Source organism: Antechinus flavipes, chromosome 3, assembly GCF_016432865.1.
Source record: "Antechinus flavipes isolate AdamAnt ecotype Samford, QLD, Australia chromosome 3, AdamAnt_v2, whole genome shotgun sequence".
Classification (NCBI taxonomy): Eukaryota; Metazoa; Chordata; class Mammalia; order Dasyuromorphia; family Dasyuridae; genus Antechinus; species Antechinus flavipes.
This window is the reverse complement of record NC_067400.1, coordinates 585,411,617-585,429,222: the sequence shown is the minus strand read 5'-3', so window position 1 is coordinate 585,429,222 and position 17,606 is coordinate 585,411,617. Positions and strand designations below refer to the sequence as shown.

Genomic DNA, 17,606 nt, shown 5'->3' with positions numbered 1-17,606 from the left:
CCTCCTATTTTAGTTGTGTGTCAAATTCTTTGATTTGCTTTTTATGCTTTTATTTTTTTTAACTTCAGCTGAAGCATAAGATTATGCTTATTTTTAACTCTGTGTGTATCTTTGTGTGTGTTAATTTTCTAAATAACATATTGTTAAATTCTAGTTCCTAATTCATTCTGCTATCTTCTTCTCTTTTATGGGAGAGTTCATTCCATTCACATTCAAAGTTATGGTTGCTAACTGTATATTTCCCTTCATTTTATTCTCTTACATTTCTTCTTTCTTTTTTTTTTTTCTTTTTTTTTTTTTTAATTTGTCCCTTTCTCAAGAGTTTGTTTTGCTTTTGATCACTGCTTCCTATAATCTATCCTCCTTTTTATCTCTTTCCCCCAACCCCCTTTGAGACAGCTACATGACACAGTGAATGGAGTGCTAGGCCTGGAGTCAGGAAGACCTGAGTTCAGATATGGCCTCTGACATTTACTAGCTGTGTAACTAACTGTAGGTAAATCACTCAGATCTGTTTTATTTAGTTTCCTCATCTTTAAAATGAGCTGGAGAAGACAATGACAAACCACTTCAATATATTTGCCATGAAAACCCCAAATGGGGTTACACAGACACAATTGAACAACAACTCTCTTTTCCTACCACCATTTTTTCTTAGTTCCTTTCTCTCCCTCTTCCATTTTGGGTAAAATGAATACAATCACTTCGTATATATATTCTTCATCCTTAAACCAGTTGATATGATAGTGAACTTCAAGTTTTACTTACTCCTTATCCTTTCCCCCATTCTCCCCTCCATTATATATACTCTTTTTTTTGTTTGCCTTATTTATTTAAGATAATTTTATTTGTCTTCCTCTCTTTTCCCTTGTCTCCCATGGCAAGCTCCATTCTGCTTTTGAGATCATGTAAACCTAAGAGACTCATACCCATGCTCTCTCTTATGTACATACCTTTTAACTACTTTAGTTATGATAAAGTTCATGGAGGCTATATGAATTATCCCATAGAAGAAAGAGAACAATTAAAAAAGTTATAGCCCCTTACTCTTGAGTCTTGTGTTTGAATGTCATATATTCTATTCAATTTTGATATGTTATCTGGAATGCTTATAAATACTTTATTTAATTAAATATCAATTTATTAATATCTCTATAATATTTCATTCTTTCTGGCTATTTACAATAGTTTTTCATTGACTTAAGAGCTCTGTATTTTGCTTTAAATATTCCTGAAAATTTTCATTTTGTGATTTCTTCATCTTCCCTCCCTCTCCCCCTCCCCCAGGTAATTGAGGTTAAATAACTTGCCCAGGGTCACACAGTTAGCATGCGTTAAGTGTCTGAGACCAGATTTGAACTCAGGTCCTTCTGACTTCAGGGCTGGTGCTCTATCTACTGCACCACCTAGCTGCCCCATTTTGTGATTTCTTTCTGATGTTTTCTTTTAATTGTTCCTTTGCCCTCTGGTTCTAACATATCTGGGAAATTTTCCATTATAATTTCTTAAAATACAATGTCTAGGCTTTTTTGTTGTTGTTAATAGCTTTCAGGCAATCCAATAATTCTTACATGATCTCTTCTTGTTCTATTTCCAGATCAGTTGTTTTTCTCTGAGATATTTCATATTTTCTTCTGTTTTTCCTAGACTTTTGATTTTTTTTTTTATTGTTTCTTCATGCCACATGGAGTCATTAGCTTTCATTTAACCAATTCTTATTTTTAAGGAGTTCTTTTCTTCAAAATTTTTTTTTATCAAGCTCTTCATTTTGTTTTCATAATTTTCTTTCTAAGCTTTTATTTTGCCCACCTCTTACCCTCAGTTTTCCTTTTATAGCTGTTATTTGGTTTTTAGGATTTTTGCTTTAAAAAAAAACCTTTCTTTGGCTCTTCTGATAATTTTTAACAGCTTTTTATTTACAAGTTATATGCATGGGTAATTTTACAGCACTGACAATTGCCAAATCTTTTGTTCCAATTTTTCTCCTCCTTTCCCCCACCCCCTCCCCTAGATGGCAGGATGACCAATACATATTAAATATATTAAAGTATAAATTAAATACAAAATAAATATACATGACCAAACCGTTATTTTGCTATACAAAAAGAATCTCTTCTGAGAATTCTTGTTGAGCTTGTGTCCACTCTATATTTTAATTTGAGGTATTGTTTGTTTATGTTTTCAAGTCATTGTCTTTTCCTTGAGCTTTCTTTAGCGTTTAAGTCTTAATCTTCAGTTTTACCATAGTAGCTCCTTATGACTGGGTTCTTATTTTGTTTGCTCATTTTTCTAGCTAGTTCTTGACTTTGCACTTCATGTTAGTGTTGAATTCTAATTACATATTGGGGAGATGTTGTTGTGCTGCTGCTTTCACAGTTCAATCTGGTGATTTGTAAATTTGTGGTGCTCCCCAGTGGTTTGATTCAGGGAATGATCTGGTCATTGCCTTTCTGTTCTGTGCTCTAGTATTTATCTAGATAGGGTCCCTGCTCCCTTTACATTAATCTTTGCATTAACATTTTGCTTTCTCAACTCAAATACTTTTTCAAAATGAACAAATATTAAATACAATTGATTAAGCTTTTTCTGTATAGTCAGCTCACTAATACCATGATAATAAATAGTAAAAGGCTACAAAAAAGTTTATTTTTATTATACCTATGATTTTATCAGTAGCAGGACCATCCACTGAGAAACCTTCTTTTTGCCTTATAGGATGAGAAAATTGCTTACCGCATTGAGAGGGCCCTGGCAGCTATAATGAGGCAGTGGTGAGGCTGGAACCCAGCTCTTCCTGATTTCTCTTTCTTTTTAAAGTTTTAATGATAGATTTTGTTTTTACTTTGCAGTCATTTATGGATTACATTTATGGATTTTTCCTTTGAGAGATCTCAAAATAGAATAATTAAGCAAAAGCTAAAATATTGTGATATCACCTGAAAATTATGTAATGAAATAAAATTCTATGCTCTTACCTTTGACTTGTTTTGTTCACTTTAGAATTTTCATATTCTCTTTTCCCCTTAGCTTCCTTATTTTATTCACATTCTGTCTATTTTTATTCTTTAACTCAAAATCTTCATACCAGTTTAATCCTTCTTTAGTTTCTTTGTATTCCTCATGGAATTAAAGCTTCTAAAGTACCTATTTTGGGTCCCTCCTTTTGAACAGTTTCCATATTATTATCCTGTATATGTTATCCCTTGGATATTTTTTTTTCCCATTGTGCCTCACTCTTAGAAAAAATAACAGCAACAACAAACAATTCTTGCAGAGGGTAGAAAGGATATTGCCCCATGATAGGAATTTTCCTATATCCCTAATTGTATACTTCATTTTTAATCTTTGCTTTCCTCATGGTAAATTTATAATCCATTTTCCTTGAAATTTCCTTTTAGGGGGGCAGCTAAGTGGCATAGTGGATAGAGCACTAGCCTTGAAGTCAGGAGGACCTGAGTTCAAATATGATCTCAGACACTTAACACTTCTTATCTGTGTGACCCTGGGCAAATCACTTAACCCCAATTGCCTCAGCAAAAAAAAAAAAAAAAAAAAAAAAAAAAAAGAAAGAAAGAAAGAAAGAAAAGATTTACTTTATCTATATCCTCCCATTCTTCTAGAATTCAGTTAACCCCAGTTATTCTGCCTTACCTTTTTCTTTCTTTCTTTTTTTTTTTTAATAACTTTTTATTGACAGAACCCATGCCAGGGTAATTTTTTTACAGCATTATCCCTTGCACTCACTTCTGTTCCAATTTTTCCCCTCCCTTTCTCCCCTCCCCCAGATGGCAAGCAGTCCTTTACATATTAAATAGGTTACAGTATATCCTAGATACAACATATGTGTGCAGAACCGAACAGTTCTCTTGTTGCACAGAGAGAATTGGATTCAGAAGGTATAAATAACAGGAAGAAAAACAAAAATGCAAGCAGTTTATATTCATTTCCCAGTGTTCTTTCTTTGGGTGTAGCTGCTTCTGTCCATCCTTGATCAATTGAAACTGAATTAGATCTCTTTATCGAAGAGATCCACATCCATCAGAATACATCCTCAAACAATATCGTTGTTGAGATACATAATGATCTCCTGGTTCTGCTCATTTCACTTAGCATCAGTTCATGTAAGTCTCGCCAGTCCTCTCTGTATTCATCCTGCTGGTCATTTCTTACAGAACAATAATATTCCATAATGTTCATATACCACAGTTTACTCAACCATTCTCCAATTGATGGGCATCCATTCATTTTCCAGCTTCTAGCCACTACAAACAGGGCTGCCACAAACATTCCTTTCCCTTCTTTAGTATCTCTTTGGGGTATAAGCCCAGTAGAAACACTGCTGGATCAAAAGGTATGCACAGTTTGATAACTTTTTGAGCATAGTTCCAAATTGCTCTCCAGAATGGCTGGATGTGTTCACAATTCCACCAACAATGTATCAGTGGCCCTGTTTTCCCACATCCCCCTCCAACATTCCGCATTATTTTTCCCTGTCATTCTAGCCAATCTGACAGGTGAGTAGTGATGTCTCAGAGTTGTCTTAATTTGCATTTCTCTGATTAATAATGATTTGGAGCATATTTTCATATGGCTATAAATAGTGGCTTCCCTTTTTCTGAATGGCTTCTCTGAGCACCAAATCCTTGCAAATTGTAATTTCCTTATCTCTTTTATAGAATATCTCTCTTCTCTCTCTGGAGCATTCCTCAATGATATCCCCTCTGACCTCTGAATTAAAATTTTCCTCTTTCTTTCCCTCTTTTAGTCCCTCCCTTGTCTTCTTTGTCCAGTCTTCTGTAGGTTCTCTATTTCCTGAGAGACTATAAGAGTTAATTTTCTCTTCATTGGTAACTTGGTTAGGCTACATCATTTATTTCCCTGTATCATCTTCCTTCCCTCTTCCCTTTTATGTAATTTTCCTTTTGGAATACAATTCTGTAAAAAACATTCATTCACCTATAAGTGAGGTTTAGTCCATGATGTTTCAGACTTGTTTCTCAACCACCACTTCTGTTTGACTCCTGCTTTTGTCCCTGTTACCTAATGTGTGTTTAGAAAAAAATTTTCTTAATGGTTCCTTTACTATTATTTTGTTGTTGTGTTACTTGGTTGCTGTATTTATTTACCCTTCTTATATTTCTATTGTTTGGGTTGTTTTGAAGAAAACAATTTCTTCAGGTATGGTTTTCTTTGTAGGGATATTTTAGATCCTACCTTTTTATTGAATGTCTGTCTTTTTCCACTAATGTTGAAGCTTAGATTGGCAAGATAAGTTTATGTTGGATTTTATTTTAAGCTCTTTTACTTTAGTGAACACATTTTATTCTCTCCTGGACCTCACTGGAGGGTATAGAATAATCTTGTATTATTCAGATTTCTTTTGTTTTTGAAGGCCTTTCTTCTGGGCACTTGCAGAATGTGTTGTTTTTCAGTGGAATTGTTAAATTTAACCACTGTTTGTCTTGGAGTTTGTAGGTCTGGATTTTTTCCCTCTGTAAATGTTTGGCATTCTGTTTTCTGTGTTCAGATTTTTTGCATTATAGTGTTCAGATTTTTTTGACTGGTCATGTTCTTTTGGGAGAGTTATAATCCTTAAATTATCTTCACATGTCTTGTTTTCAAGGATATTTTGAATTTATGGAGATCTTTTAATATTACTGCTTTTTGCTTTTCTTCCAGATTCTTCACTTTTTTGTATTTGTATTTTTATATAGTTATTTTTTCTTTTATTGCTTTTATGAGATTTGTGAATGTGGATATGTGTTTGTATTCTTTAAAAAAAAAAACTAATAGCTTCTTATTTTTCAAATACATGGAAAGATAGTTTTCAACATTTACCCTTGCAAAACTTTGTGTTCCAAAATTTTCTCCCTTCTTCCCCATCACCCCGATCCCTAGATAGCAAGTAATCTAATATAGGTTAAACATGTGCAGTTCTTCTAAACATATTTCCACATTTATCATGCTGCACAAGAAAAATCATATCTAAAGGGGGAAAAGATGAGAAAGAAAAAAATAAACAAGCAAATAACCAAAAAAGGTGAAAGTACCGTGTTAGATCCACATTCAGTTCCCATAGTCCTCTCTCCAGATGGCTCTCTCCATCACAGGTCTATTGGAACTGGCCTGAATTACTTCATTTGAAAAGAGCCACATCCATCAGAATCGATCATCACATAATCTTGTTATTGCTGTATACAGTGTTCTCTTGGTTCTACTCACTTCACTTAGCATCAGTTCATGTTAGTCTTTCCAGGCCTTTCTGAAATCATCCTATTGATTGTTTCTTATAGAACAATAACGTTCCATTCCATTCATATATCATAACTTATTTAGCCATTCTCCAACTGAGGAGAACCAATCAGTTTCCAGTTCCTTGCATATGTATGTATTCTTCCAATTTTTGTTGTGTAGGCCACAAATTCTGCTTCCTTACTACTTCCTTATTACTTATTACTTCCTTTTTAAAATCATTTAGGAACATCATTCTATGGTCTTATTCTTCCTTTGGGAATCCATTTGGTTCTCTGTTGTTGAGTTGTTTCAATTGTATTTGACTCTTTATGACTCCTTTTGGAATTTTCTTGGAAAAGATACTGGCGTACTTTAAAATCATTTCCTCATTTTCAGATGAGGAAACTGAGACAAATAGAGTTAAGTGATTTGCCCAGGGTCACATAGCTTAGTAAATGTCTGAGGCAAGATTTGAACTCAGGAAAATAAGTCTTCTGACTCCAGGCCTAGTATTCTGGTCACTGTACTATCTAGCTGCCCTTTCAAATGTTGATTTATTTTCCTTTTTCTTAAAATATTTATAAGATGTTTGAACTTTTTATCTGATCTGGAGCCCCTATTCTTTTCTGTTATTAATATCTTCCTTATTGCTTTACTTATATTCAAAGTCTTTAATTGAATTTTCTTACTTGTGTGAGATTTTTGGTAATTCCAGGTTTTTTTTTTTTTTTTTTTAATAGGATCCACTTGCCCACTTTTTGGCTTATTCTCCTTTGAATGTGCTTTCCTCAGGGTCTGGACCTCAAAGATATCTTGGCCTTTTCCCATTCCAGGCAATTCACAGTTCACTAGCCTAAAATTCTGTCTGAAGTAATTTCTGGAGGTTCATAATTTGCCCTAGCTGCCTGCTAGGCTCTTTCCTTCAGGAGTATCATGTGGCGTATCATGAATGCTTAGTTCCTCTGTTCCTTAGTTCTTTTACCAAATTCTATTACAGTACTAGGTTCTATAATGCTTGATTATTTCTTTATTTCTTTATTTTTTACTTGGAGCAGGCTTCTGCCTTTTGATTGTCTAAAATTGGAAAATGGGAGTAAGAGTGTGGAATTGGTCAGCTTGTGCAGTTCTGCTGAGACAGCATGATGAGTGGTAGGGGAGAGGAGGCTGAGTGAGTACATTAGGGGATCGGGATTAGTTTTCTCTGCTATAGGTTTTGTTACTTTGTTAGGTCGTTCAGTTTCTTCTTGTACTAGGCAATGGAGGCGACTGAAATAGCTTTTATTTCTTGTATATAAATCCTATTTGGGAAAGGTTTGAGAGGTCTTGAAGATCAGAAAAATTTTCTACTCTGATTGTTCTCATCTGAAAGCATGTGCAACATTTGACATGAACTCTATTAAGAAAGTTATTTTTTTTGAATGAGCAGTAATCTATTTTCTTTCTTCCAACTCTAGCCATTTAGAAAACAAACAAAAAAATTTCTTGTAATAAATATGCATACTCAAGGAAAACTCTTTCCATGTGAAAATATATATTTCTAATTTTGTACGCTAAATCTATCCTACTTCTGTTAGGAGATGGATAGTTTATTTCATCATCAATCTTTTGAAATTATGTAATTATTTATAGTCCTTAGAACTTTCAAAGTTGTTTGTTTTTGTTCTTTTGGTTCTGATCATTTCAATGTTCATTAGTTTATAAAAGTCTTCAAGAATGTTTTATAATGTTGTCATAGTACAAATTATTCTTTGGGTTCTGCTTATTTCAGTTTTCATCAGTTCATATATGTCTTTTCAGTCTCTTTGAAATGATCTATTTCTTCATTTCTTAGAGTATATCAGCAGTATTCTATCTAATATTATATATATACCACAACTTTAATAGAATAATTTCCCTTGGAATTTAGCTGTTCCAGAAGTTTACAGGCATAAGAAAGGGCTATTTGTGGGGAATTGGTATTCCTGAAGTTCCTAAAATCTGGATGGCATAGTCGATATACTATTGAGTTTAAGAATTAGAATCTAAGTTCAAATTCTGTTTCAGATACAATGTGCCTTAGGACAAGTAGTTTTATCTGTCTGAGCCTTAGCTTCCTCATCTGTAAAATGGGGATAAAAATAGCACCCACCTCCCAAGATGGTTGTGAGGTTTTAATGAGGTAACATGTAAAGTGCTTTGCAAACCTTATAGTGTCTTATAAAACGTTAACTTGTTTTATGTGACACAGCTCCCACTTTTCTGAAAGACATCTTTCTGACCCAGTGTTATTTGCCTGGAAAATGCAGAGGCAAAGGATTACAACCTTTGTTTTAATGAATTATATCCTTTTAGTCCTATTTTAAGTAATTTTTATTGAACCTTATGATCTGTGAACATTTTATGATGTTCAAATCTGCCTGAATCACTGGCTTGAATGAGAGGGCTGATCTAGAAAGCATTTGAAACAACTCTGAACAAGTATTTTTAAACAAATATTATGTGAAAGTATGTTTAAGAATATTTAAGGCATAATGAAAACTGTACAACAGAAATTACATCTGCTCCATTATGAATTTTTTTTTTTTTTGCAAAAGTTTAACTCATGTAAATGAATTGCTATAGCATGGATGCCAAAAGAATGCAAAAAACTCCCAGTTTAGCTTTCTAGGAGATGGTGTGTGTGTGTGTGTGTGTGTGTGTGTGTGTGTGTGTGTGTGTGTAAAATCTGTTGCCAAATAGCATTGATTTAGCATATGAACTCATCTATAAAACTTACAAAGAAGAATGATTGATGATTATGTTTTGCCTTAACAGAAAGAATTGGAGGGTAGAACCAGTTTAAAGGAAGTTTGGCCTGAACTCTAACAAAGTCACCCTGAGGACATTTAAGGGTGAAGATGGAAAGAAGAAAACCAGCAGAAGAACAATGGACAATATGTGCAAAGATTTTTAAAACAATTGGTTTTAACTTGAAGGGCAGTAGAGCTGCTTTCCTTGGATTTTAGCACTAGTTCTGGCTGCACTTAAGGAAGCGGTATGAATGGCACCCAAGGGAGCAGAAACAAGAAAAACCAGCCAAGGTAGACCAGGCTTTCATAGAAGTGCTGTGTGCTGGAGAGTGCTGATAAAGTTTGGAGAAGGCTGAAGGACTGATTCACAAGGTATCCTGAAAGAGGGAAACATACAGAAGGCATGGAAAAATTCTGATATATTGTTAATAATGAAAAATTGTGATTGAGGGAGCATCAGCTAGTGTCACCCCACATGGCTGCTCTGCTGATTCTAATAAATCCCTCTGAAAGTCATCTACACACCCATCACACTCTTGGTGAAGGCATTAGTAGGGAACTGGCAGGAGGGGACTTCAGAGGCCATCTGGACCAATCCCCTCATTTTAAGGTGAGGAAACAGGTCAAGGAAATCAGGTGGCTTGCTCAGGTCAGACAGGTAATAAGCCTCAACAACAGGATTTTAACCTAGTTCAGTGATTTCCTGAACCAGAGTTCTGTTACTGTTATGGTCTAGAACAGTAGAATGGGGCATCTCGAAAAGCTGATGGCATCTTGGGCTGCATTCAAGACACAAAGCTTGCACGTGTCTCCAGGAATAAGGAAGCAATAAAGCTTGGATTCTATCCTGTGGGTCACATCTGGAGTATTGTGTTCCATTCTGGGCACCACATTTTAGGAACAATGTTGTTAAGCTAGAGAGTATCCAGAGCAGGGCACTCTGGGTGGTGAATAGCCTAGCATTAGGCCACATAAGGACCAGGAGAGAGGTTTAGTCTGGAAAAGAAGAGTTTTAAGAGGAGCAGCCTTGGTTTTTGAAGGGCTGCTCTGTGGAGGACGAATGAGCCTTGTTCTACTGAGTGCCCGAGGGCAGAACCAGGAGCCCTGGGAGAAGCTCCCCAGAGGTAAAATTAGTCTTGCTATAAGGAAGCACTTGTATGGACTGCCCTTCCTTTGAGGTCTTCATTCAGAGTCTGGTGACTCACTAGTGCCTTGTACTGGGTATGGCCTGCACTGCTTGGCCTTGGAGGTCTCTTCTGACTTGAAAATCCTGGAATTCTGGTTCTGGGCTTCTCATGTGACTAACAAGGAAACAGTTGAGAGAGGTAAAGGGACTTGTTCACAGCCATGTGAACCAGGGGGTGGCCAGAATTGGAACTGAGGCTTTGGGACTCCAAGTTCAAGTCTCTCTTTTATATCATGTGATATGGGGGAATGAATTGCCTCTTGCCATCTGGACCCCCCTCCCCAAATCTGGCAAAGGGGATGGGATGGGAATGGAAGGGAAGGTAGTGACACCTGGTATGTCTTTGGGAAGATTTCAGGTTATATTGGTAGAGCTCAGCCCTGCCTGAGTAGGACCCTTGAAGAACCAGTGTGATAGTGGTCACCATTTTAGGGGTCTATCAGTGCCCAGTAACTTCTTTTTGAGGATGGGACCCCAGTGATCACATTTTTACTTTGGGGCCCCAAATGCATATTTTGACTAAAGTAAGACAATTTTTTTTCTTATTGTTCCTTCACTTCCCCACTCCTCATAGGAAAGTTAGCTAGAATGAAAGCCTGGGAACATGCTCTGGCTTTTTATTTTAGCCTGGTCTATGAAAGGATGAATGAGAGCAGGGTGTACAGTCAATAATTTACAATGCTTTTAGCAAATCTAATTCTCTTTTATCAGGACGGTTCAGCTCTCTAGGTAGATGGAGAAAGAGAGAGAGACACACACACACAGGCAGAGACACAGGGAGAGACAGACAGAGAGACAAGTAAGGGCATCAGGAAAAAGGCTGGACAGTCATGAGAGGCCCCTAGTCCTGATCCACAACAGTGGGGCTGTCAGTCCTTGGCTAGCTCAGAGAAGAGGCACACACCTCACACAGCCTTCTCATCAGATTAAATCTGGCATCAGATAGTGAAGAAGGCCTTGGGCTGAGTACCAGGACATGTACAATTATTGGAGGCAGCATGATTCAGGGAGAAGAGGACTATATCTGGAGTTAGAAGTTTTGGGTTTGAGTTCCACTGTGGCATTTAACCCTTAAATGTGGTTCCCTGGAAGCCCCTGTCCCTGTGGGGCCTACCTTTCTCCAGTTGTAAGGCTAGGAGGCTGATCTGGGTGCTCCCCCAGGATCCTTTTCAGCTCCAGATGCGGTATCTTACCATGAGCCTCATGCACAAGCACAAGCACTTCGCTTCTTGGACTGCAGGTTCTTTACCTGTTACTTTTCTTTCTGAGCTTGCCTTAGCTTTCATGGTCTTCCACAATACACTCCAGCCTCTCTGGAGCTATATTTCATTCTCCCCTTTATATGATGGGGGGTAGAAAGAGCACTGGGACTTGAAGTTAGCAGGGCCCAGGTCTGAATCCCTTTATGACTTGTACTACTTGTGTGATGGGTGAGACCACCTTCTGAGCCTCGTTTTCCTCATCTGTAAAATGGGAATGATAATGCCATCAACTCACAGAGTTGTAAAAGTTCACATGTCAAAATGTATTTGCAGAGTTGAAAGGACTCCATAAAAGTTAGCCATTAGCTCTTCTACACTGTAACCAAACTACCTGTCTTTCTCAATTTCATTTTCCCCCTCCCTCTCCCTTATTCCTTCATCTGGACTCTTTAAATCCTTCTTTTCAGGTGGGCAGGCAGGTCACAAGCTTTTATTGAGGACTTCGTGCATGGCAGGGACTGGGCTGAGTGACTGCCAAACAAAGGCAGGCCCTGCCCTCAGGAGATGAGATAAGAAGGTGGGGTGGGGATCATGAAGGGGCCTGCCAGGAGGGGACTGAGATGGAGTGGCTGACCCCCAGAGGGAGGCTGAGGGAGGCCAAGTCAGGGAATGGAAAATCTGGAGAGGTGGGCTCACTTGGGGTAGTGTTTCCTCCATGTAACCTTGAGAAATGAGAGTCTTCCTGCAGTCTCTTGGATTGTCACTTTGATTGCTCTGTGTTTACTGTGTTTGAACTTGGGTTAAATGTATTTCCATATCTTTCTCACCCTACTTACTAGACTGTATGATCCAGGGTGAAGAGGGGCAGGGGTGGGGGGTTCAAGGCCAGAATTGAGCATGTTTCTCTTTTTATCCTCAGCTTCTTGCACAAGAGGTTTCCCTTGGTGGCATCTGGGATGTCCGTGACATCGATACTTTGTTCCCTGATGGCCAAAATAAAAAAATTAAAAACAAATGCCAAGTATGGACCTGGTGATGTCTCTGAAGCTCAAGGATGAGCCTAGGTTTGGGGAGAGGCTATAAAATGGTATTAGCTGTAGAATATTACATTGGAAGGGCCTTAGCAACCTCTGGAAGAGACATCAGGTACCCAGAGGTGGTGGTATTTGTCAGTAGAGAGAATGCTCCTACTGATGAAGCATAGATCCTTGACACATTGAATACAATGGTATTTTACTTTAGGGTATGAGGAACTTCTTTTCCCTCTAAGCCCTTTAAATTAATGGGTATATGTCTGCTAATGCCCATTTTTACAAAAGAAGGAGCTGGGACTTAGAGAGGCTGTGAAAGATTCACTTAGGGTGATCCAGCTGAAAAATGATGGGATTGGATGGGCCAGAGGAATCCTGATAAACACTGAACCACTGGCTCTCTAAAGCTTACTACACACCAGTATGGTTTGCATTTCAACATGATCTTCTGTTACTTAAGTCTTGATAAGTAACAAAACCATGAATCAGGTGCTGGTTTGTATTTTTCATGGGATTCCAAGGTTTAGAGGCTTGCAGTGAACATCTAACAGTAAGCTCTTGTGAATTGGACTGAGCTGACTCTGGCACACTTTCTACTTGAATCCAGAAGGCAGAATACTTTCTTTTCTGCCACATAAGTCATCAATACTCCTTATTCGATGTCCTTCTTGCCTGTGTTGGGCATAGTGGGCCCTGGGATACCTGCTGAATTGGCTTCGTAAAATGAGGACCCTGGGTTTGATGGTTGCTGTGTTGAGTCCTGAATAAAAAATCCTAGCCACCCCTCCCCTTCCTTACCATTAGGACTGGAAATTGAGTTTTTAAAAAGAGCCTAGAAAAAAACCTTGAAGCTCTGACCACCTTTACATACCATTGTCATAAACTCCAGGTGCATTATCTCGATTCTTGCTAGGATAATTCTTCCTCCCTTTGAGTATTGCCCCTCACCTCGCTGTCTCCTGCCCTCGACCTTCTTATCTTGACCCCTATTCAATCAGAATTAAGTTATGATCTTTTCCTGGCATTATGGCTTGTCCATCTTCCCAGTATTCTTTCCTCTTTTATCTGCTTTTGTTTCCCCGTAAGATTGTATACTCAGGTTATGTATTCTGTTTACAAACCCCAGTTAGTTAAAACTCTATATAAGTTCCCTGCCTCAGTTTATCTGTATTGAATGCTTTGGACAAGAGTGCCATCTGGTCAGCTAGCTTAAACTCCACATTAAAGATTAAAAACCAAGTCTCTTGCTTGCCTCACTTTCTTTGGTATTATAGCTGGGGCCCCTTTTAATTCCACGATTCTGTAATGAGGGAGATGGTTAAGTCAGAGGTGGTAGGAAAGTCCATCTTTGGGCAGAGGACTTCTTGGCCCCTCTTTTGGTTATATAAGGCCTTGGGTGAACTTCAGATATGTGAGATTCCTCACCCCTGACATCCTCTGGAGACCTTGTTCATTGCTGACTTTGGGAGTCAGCTCTTGCTTCAGATGCTTATCTTTGTGACCCTGAGCAAGTCATAGAAGTGCTGCCTGCCTTAGTTTCCTTAACTATAGAGCGACAACAATAGCACCTTATGGGGTAACTGTAAGGATAAATGAGAATATTTGTGAAGCATTTTAGAATCCTTACAATGTTTTATAAATGTTAGCTATTATTATTGTTTCTAAGGTGGAGCACTGAACTTAAGTCTGGAAAGTTGGATTGGCTGTGTGATCCTTGGGCAAACTCATCTGTAAAATGGAGTCTCTCTCAGAAGTGTTGTGAGGACCAATGATATAATACAAAGCAAATGTTTTGTAAGCCTAAAGCACTATCTAAATGATAGTTATTATAAATGGTTTTAGTTTTAACAAAATTCCTTTCAACTGTCAATCTGTGCTCTAATATCTTTTCTAATTCAGAGGGAATTAGAGGCAGCTGGATGCTATAGTGTCTAGAGTACCAGGCCTGGAATCAGGAAGGCCTGAGTTCAAATTTGACCTTAGACATTCACTAGCTCTGTGACTCTGGGCAAGGCACTTAACCTCTGTTTGCTTCAGTTCCTTCATCTGTAAAATGGGGATTAAAAAATTCTTACCCCCTACATTTGTTAGAATAATTATAAAGTTTTTAGCAAGTCTCTAGCACATTGTAAGCCTTATTTAAATGTTAACTACTATTATTATTAAATATTCTGTTGGTCTGAGGTAAAAGGAATTGATTAGCTGGGGATGATGATGTTTTGGCTAGTACCTCAAAGAAATCGGAGTATTTGTTACCAAAAGGAGGACTGGGCCAGAAAAACTGACATTTATTAACAAAGCCATAGTCTAAAAGCTTCCTCAAAGAAAAGATGATTCAGGGAAAGGAAGACTCCAGAGATAGCCAAATAAACATTTATTAAGTGTTTGAGAGAAAATTCTGGTCACAAGTCCCTTGAATGTCTGGAAAGACAGGAAGAAGATTTTGTGGGAAGACAGTGGTGGTTGGGAAGGAGAAGGTGACTTTCTGCCCAGGGTTTCAGCATGGTGGAGTGGGGCCCGTGCACAGCTTGTTGGGGTAGTGGGCATACTTGTGGTTGTAGGTGCTGAGATTGTCTCGGAAGCACAGTGTGGCATTCTTGTCACATTCACAAGTTAGCTTTTGGCAGGAAGTTCTGCCCCCTAAAAGGGGAAGGGAAAACGTCAGGGCAACAGAAGAGAGATCTGACCTTCCCAAGCAATTACAAGAGACATCTGCCTGTTGTCTTTCATCTGCCACTTCTATCTCATGGCATTTCTTGTGACTTCCTACCCTTCTCCCCTTTCTTCACCTACCGCAGATGATGCTGTTCTCTGTAATAGAGAAGTTGTACTTTTCCATTTTGGGATCACAGCCTAGCTTAGTCATCCGTCCATAGCAGCAGTCATGGGCATGGCAGCACCTGGTGGGGATAGCACAGCCTGGTGGGGGAGGTGTCGAGGGACCAGGGGAGGGGAGTCTGGATCCAGGGAGAGAGAAACCCCCAGGTCCCGAGAGATCCTTCAGGGAACATAGTGGCTGAACACCAGAGTTGAAGGGATTCTGGTAAAAAGGGGGAGGGATTGTTTGTTCTTCCCAGACCTCCTCATGCCTGTCTCCTTACCAATCTGTCTCATCCACAGGCCATTTGGAACCACCGATGCCACAGTAGCAGCCGTAGTCATTGTAGTCCAGTGCCGACTTCCCCGTCAGCCTCTCAATCATGAACCCAAACTGTAGTAGGTTCCCACTGGCCAGGGGCACCGCTAGGGAGGGAAAACTGAAGACAGCTGAACCTGCCACAGGTCCCAGCCACCTGCCCTGCCTGAAGGGCCCCAGTCCCTGGTCTGGTCCTACTTATTCTTATAAGCAGGGCCATGCGTTCGAATTTTGTCGGGCACAATCCAAACATCTTCTTAATATCATCCCAGTTACTCCTGCATTTCATTAATTATCTCCCCAAATATGACTCCAATCATCTTTCCAAATATTGCCCCAACTATCTCACCCTAGATATCATCCTCATCTTCCAAATACTATCCAGTGTATTTATGATTGTTTCTTTATCTCCAAATGTCCCTTGAAAAGCTGTTCCATCTCATTTGGCACCCCAGCATGTCTCTAATCACCTTATCTAATACTATCCCTAAATCTATCATTTCCCCAAACCTTTTCCACTGCTTACTTCTACCTCTCATCGTTTCCTCAAATAGCTTTTCGGGTACTTCTCTATATGCAGTGGGTGCTAATCATTGGGGAGATTTTTTTAGGATAGAGGGTAGGGATAAGGTGGAGGTCCATGAGGCAAAAAGTGATGCTAGAAGTAGGTTTAGAGTTCCATGTCAGAAGCCATCCATAAGGATGGAGGCTACTTGGCCTTCCCATTTTAATCTGAATTTCCCTCTAGCACAGAAGAGCAGATTCACTGGTGCAGGGTCCTAGTCTTAGGCTGTTTCCCACCTCTGATGATTTAGTCCAAGCCTACAAGTAGTGGCTGCAAATCTCAAGAAGAAAAAATGTGTCCCTGAGAACTTTAGACTCTCTTTGGTGGGGGTAATGTATATGGAGGTTCCTCTCAACTATCTTTTTTTACATCTTGACTTAGAGATTCATAAGAAGTTAGAACTGAAGGGAGTCTTAGAGATCATTTAGAGAGTGTAAGTTAGTAATCGTGGACAAAAAATATTAAACCTTAAAGAGGGCATGTAGACGTAGACTGTCAGAAGTAGAATGTCATCTTGTCCAAATCCCTCATTTTATACATGGGAAGAGGGCCCTAGGAAGCACCATGTAGTGTTCAAAATTACACAGTTAGTTGAGGAGCTAACATTAGAATCCGGGTCTCCTGACTGAGTTAAGGACTTCCTATAGTATACTAAGCCAAAACTCATTTCTGCTCCCTGTGCAGTGGTTGAGCCCATATGGATTAGACTTCCCTTGTGGGTGAACTATTGGGGAACTTTGGGTTCTCCAAAGGGATTGAGGGCTATGTGTGTTTAGAAAACCACCATCCCAAGGGGTTTAGGGAAGAGAGAATCACTTACCTAGGAGGCAAAGGAAGAGCAGGATGGGTGGAGGCTTCATCCCAGTGACAAGAGAGAAGATAATAGCGAAGGGAAACCAAACAGGAGAAGGAGGAAAGTAGTAGTCTCAAATCTGGAACCTTTCCTCTGCTGTCTCAGGCTCCTCTCTGATTAGTTAAGTAGCCGGATCCAGTCCACTCCCTGTCATTAATCCCCAATCCTGAGTGATGCAATGATCCTTCCAGTTCTCACGCCTGGGAGTCAGGCCTGTTATCAGAGGGGAGTCGGGGTGTGGCCAGTGGCCCCGTGGCTCTCGGCTTTCCATCAGCAAATTCTCTCCTTTTACCCCCTACTCCAAGGTACTGAAATTCTATTTCCATTGATTAATCATAAGCACTCCAAGGTATTGAGTGGAATCGAATGGAAGGGTTGTATGATTTGGCCCAGGTTCACCAGATCTGCTGGATCCCATTGTTGGTCTCCTTGGAATTTCAACTGCCCTTATAGATGCAAAACTAAAGCTCTGAGCTAAACCTTAATGGGTTTCTTTATTGCTCTCATTCTCTCTAACACAGCTCTTTAACCTAACAGCAATGCTCTCTAAAGGCTCCAAGGTATTATATATGGGATAATCTCCAATTATCTAGATGGTTTAGTTTCCCAAGAAATACTGTCACACTTGTGT

The 17,606-nt window shown here is 39.0% G+C and overlaps 2 protein-coding genes across 2 annotated transcripts in view; one reads left to right on the top strand and one right to left on the bottom strand.

The window, feature by feature from the left end:
- The window catches only part of OTUD3 (OTU deubiquitinase 3), a 41,345-nt gene extending 38,371 nt beyond the window's left edge, over positions 1-2,974 (top strand). Inside the window, exon 11 of the transcript XR_007952282.1 lies at positions 2,716-2,974. The gene's annotated coding sequence lies outside the window, so the exon portion shown is untranslated. The remainder of the gene's footprint in view (positions 1-2,715) is intronic.
- Positions 2,975-14,780: 11,806 nt separating this feature from the next.
- Positions 14,781-16,982, bottom strand: LOC127557523 (group IIE secretory phospholipase A2-like). Its single transcript, XM_051990836.1, has 4 exons — positions 16,943-16,982; positions 15,523-15,754; positions 15,215-15,321; positions 14,781-15,061 (listed from the first exon to the last, which is right to left on the bottom strand). Exons 1-4 carry the CDS (start codon positions 16,980-16,982, stop codon positions 14,919-14,921), a joined length of 522 nt encoding a protein of 173 aa, XP_051846796.1. The 3' UTR covers positions 14,781-14,918.
- Between the last annotated feature and the right edge of the window lie 624 nt (positions 16,983-17,606).

Coding starts and splice junctions, on each gene's coding strand:
- LOC127557523 (XM_051990836.1), bottom strand. CDS start 16,982: ATGAAGCCTCCACCCATCCTGCTCTTCCTTTGCCTCCTAG. Junction 15,755..16,942: donor GCTCTTCCTTTGCCTCCTAG/GTAAGTGATTCT, acceptor TATAAGAATAAG/TAGGACCAGACCAGGGACTG. Junction 15,322..15,522: donor CCTGTGGATGAGACAGATTG/GTAAGGAGACAG, acceptor TATCCCCACCAG/GTGCTGCCATGCCCATGACT.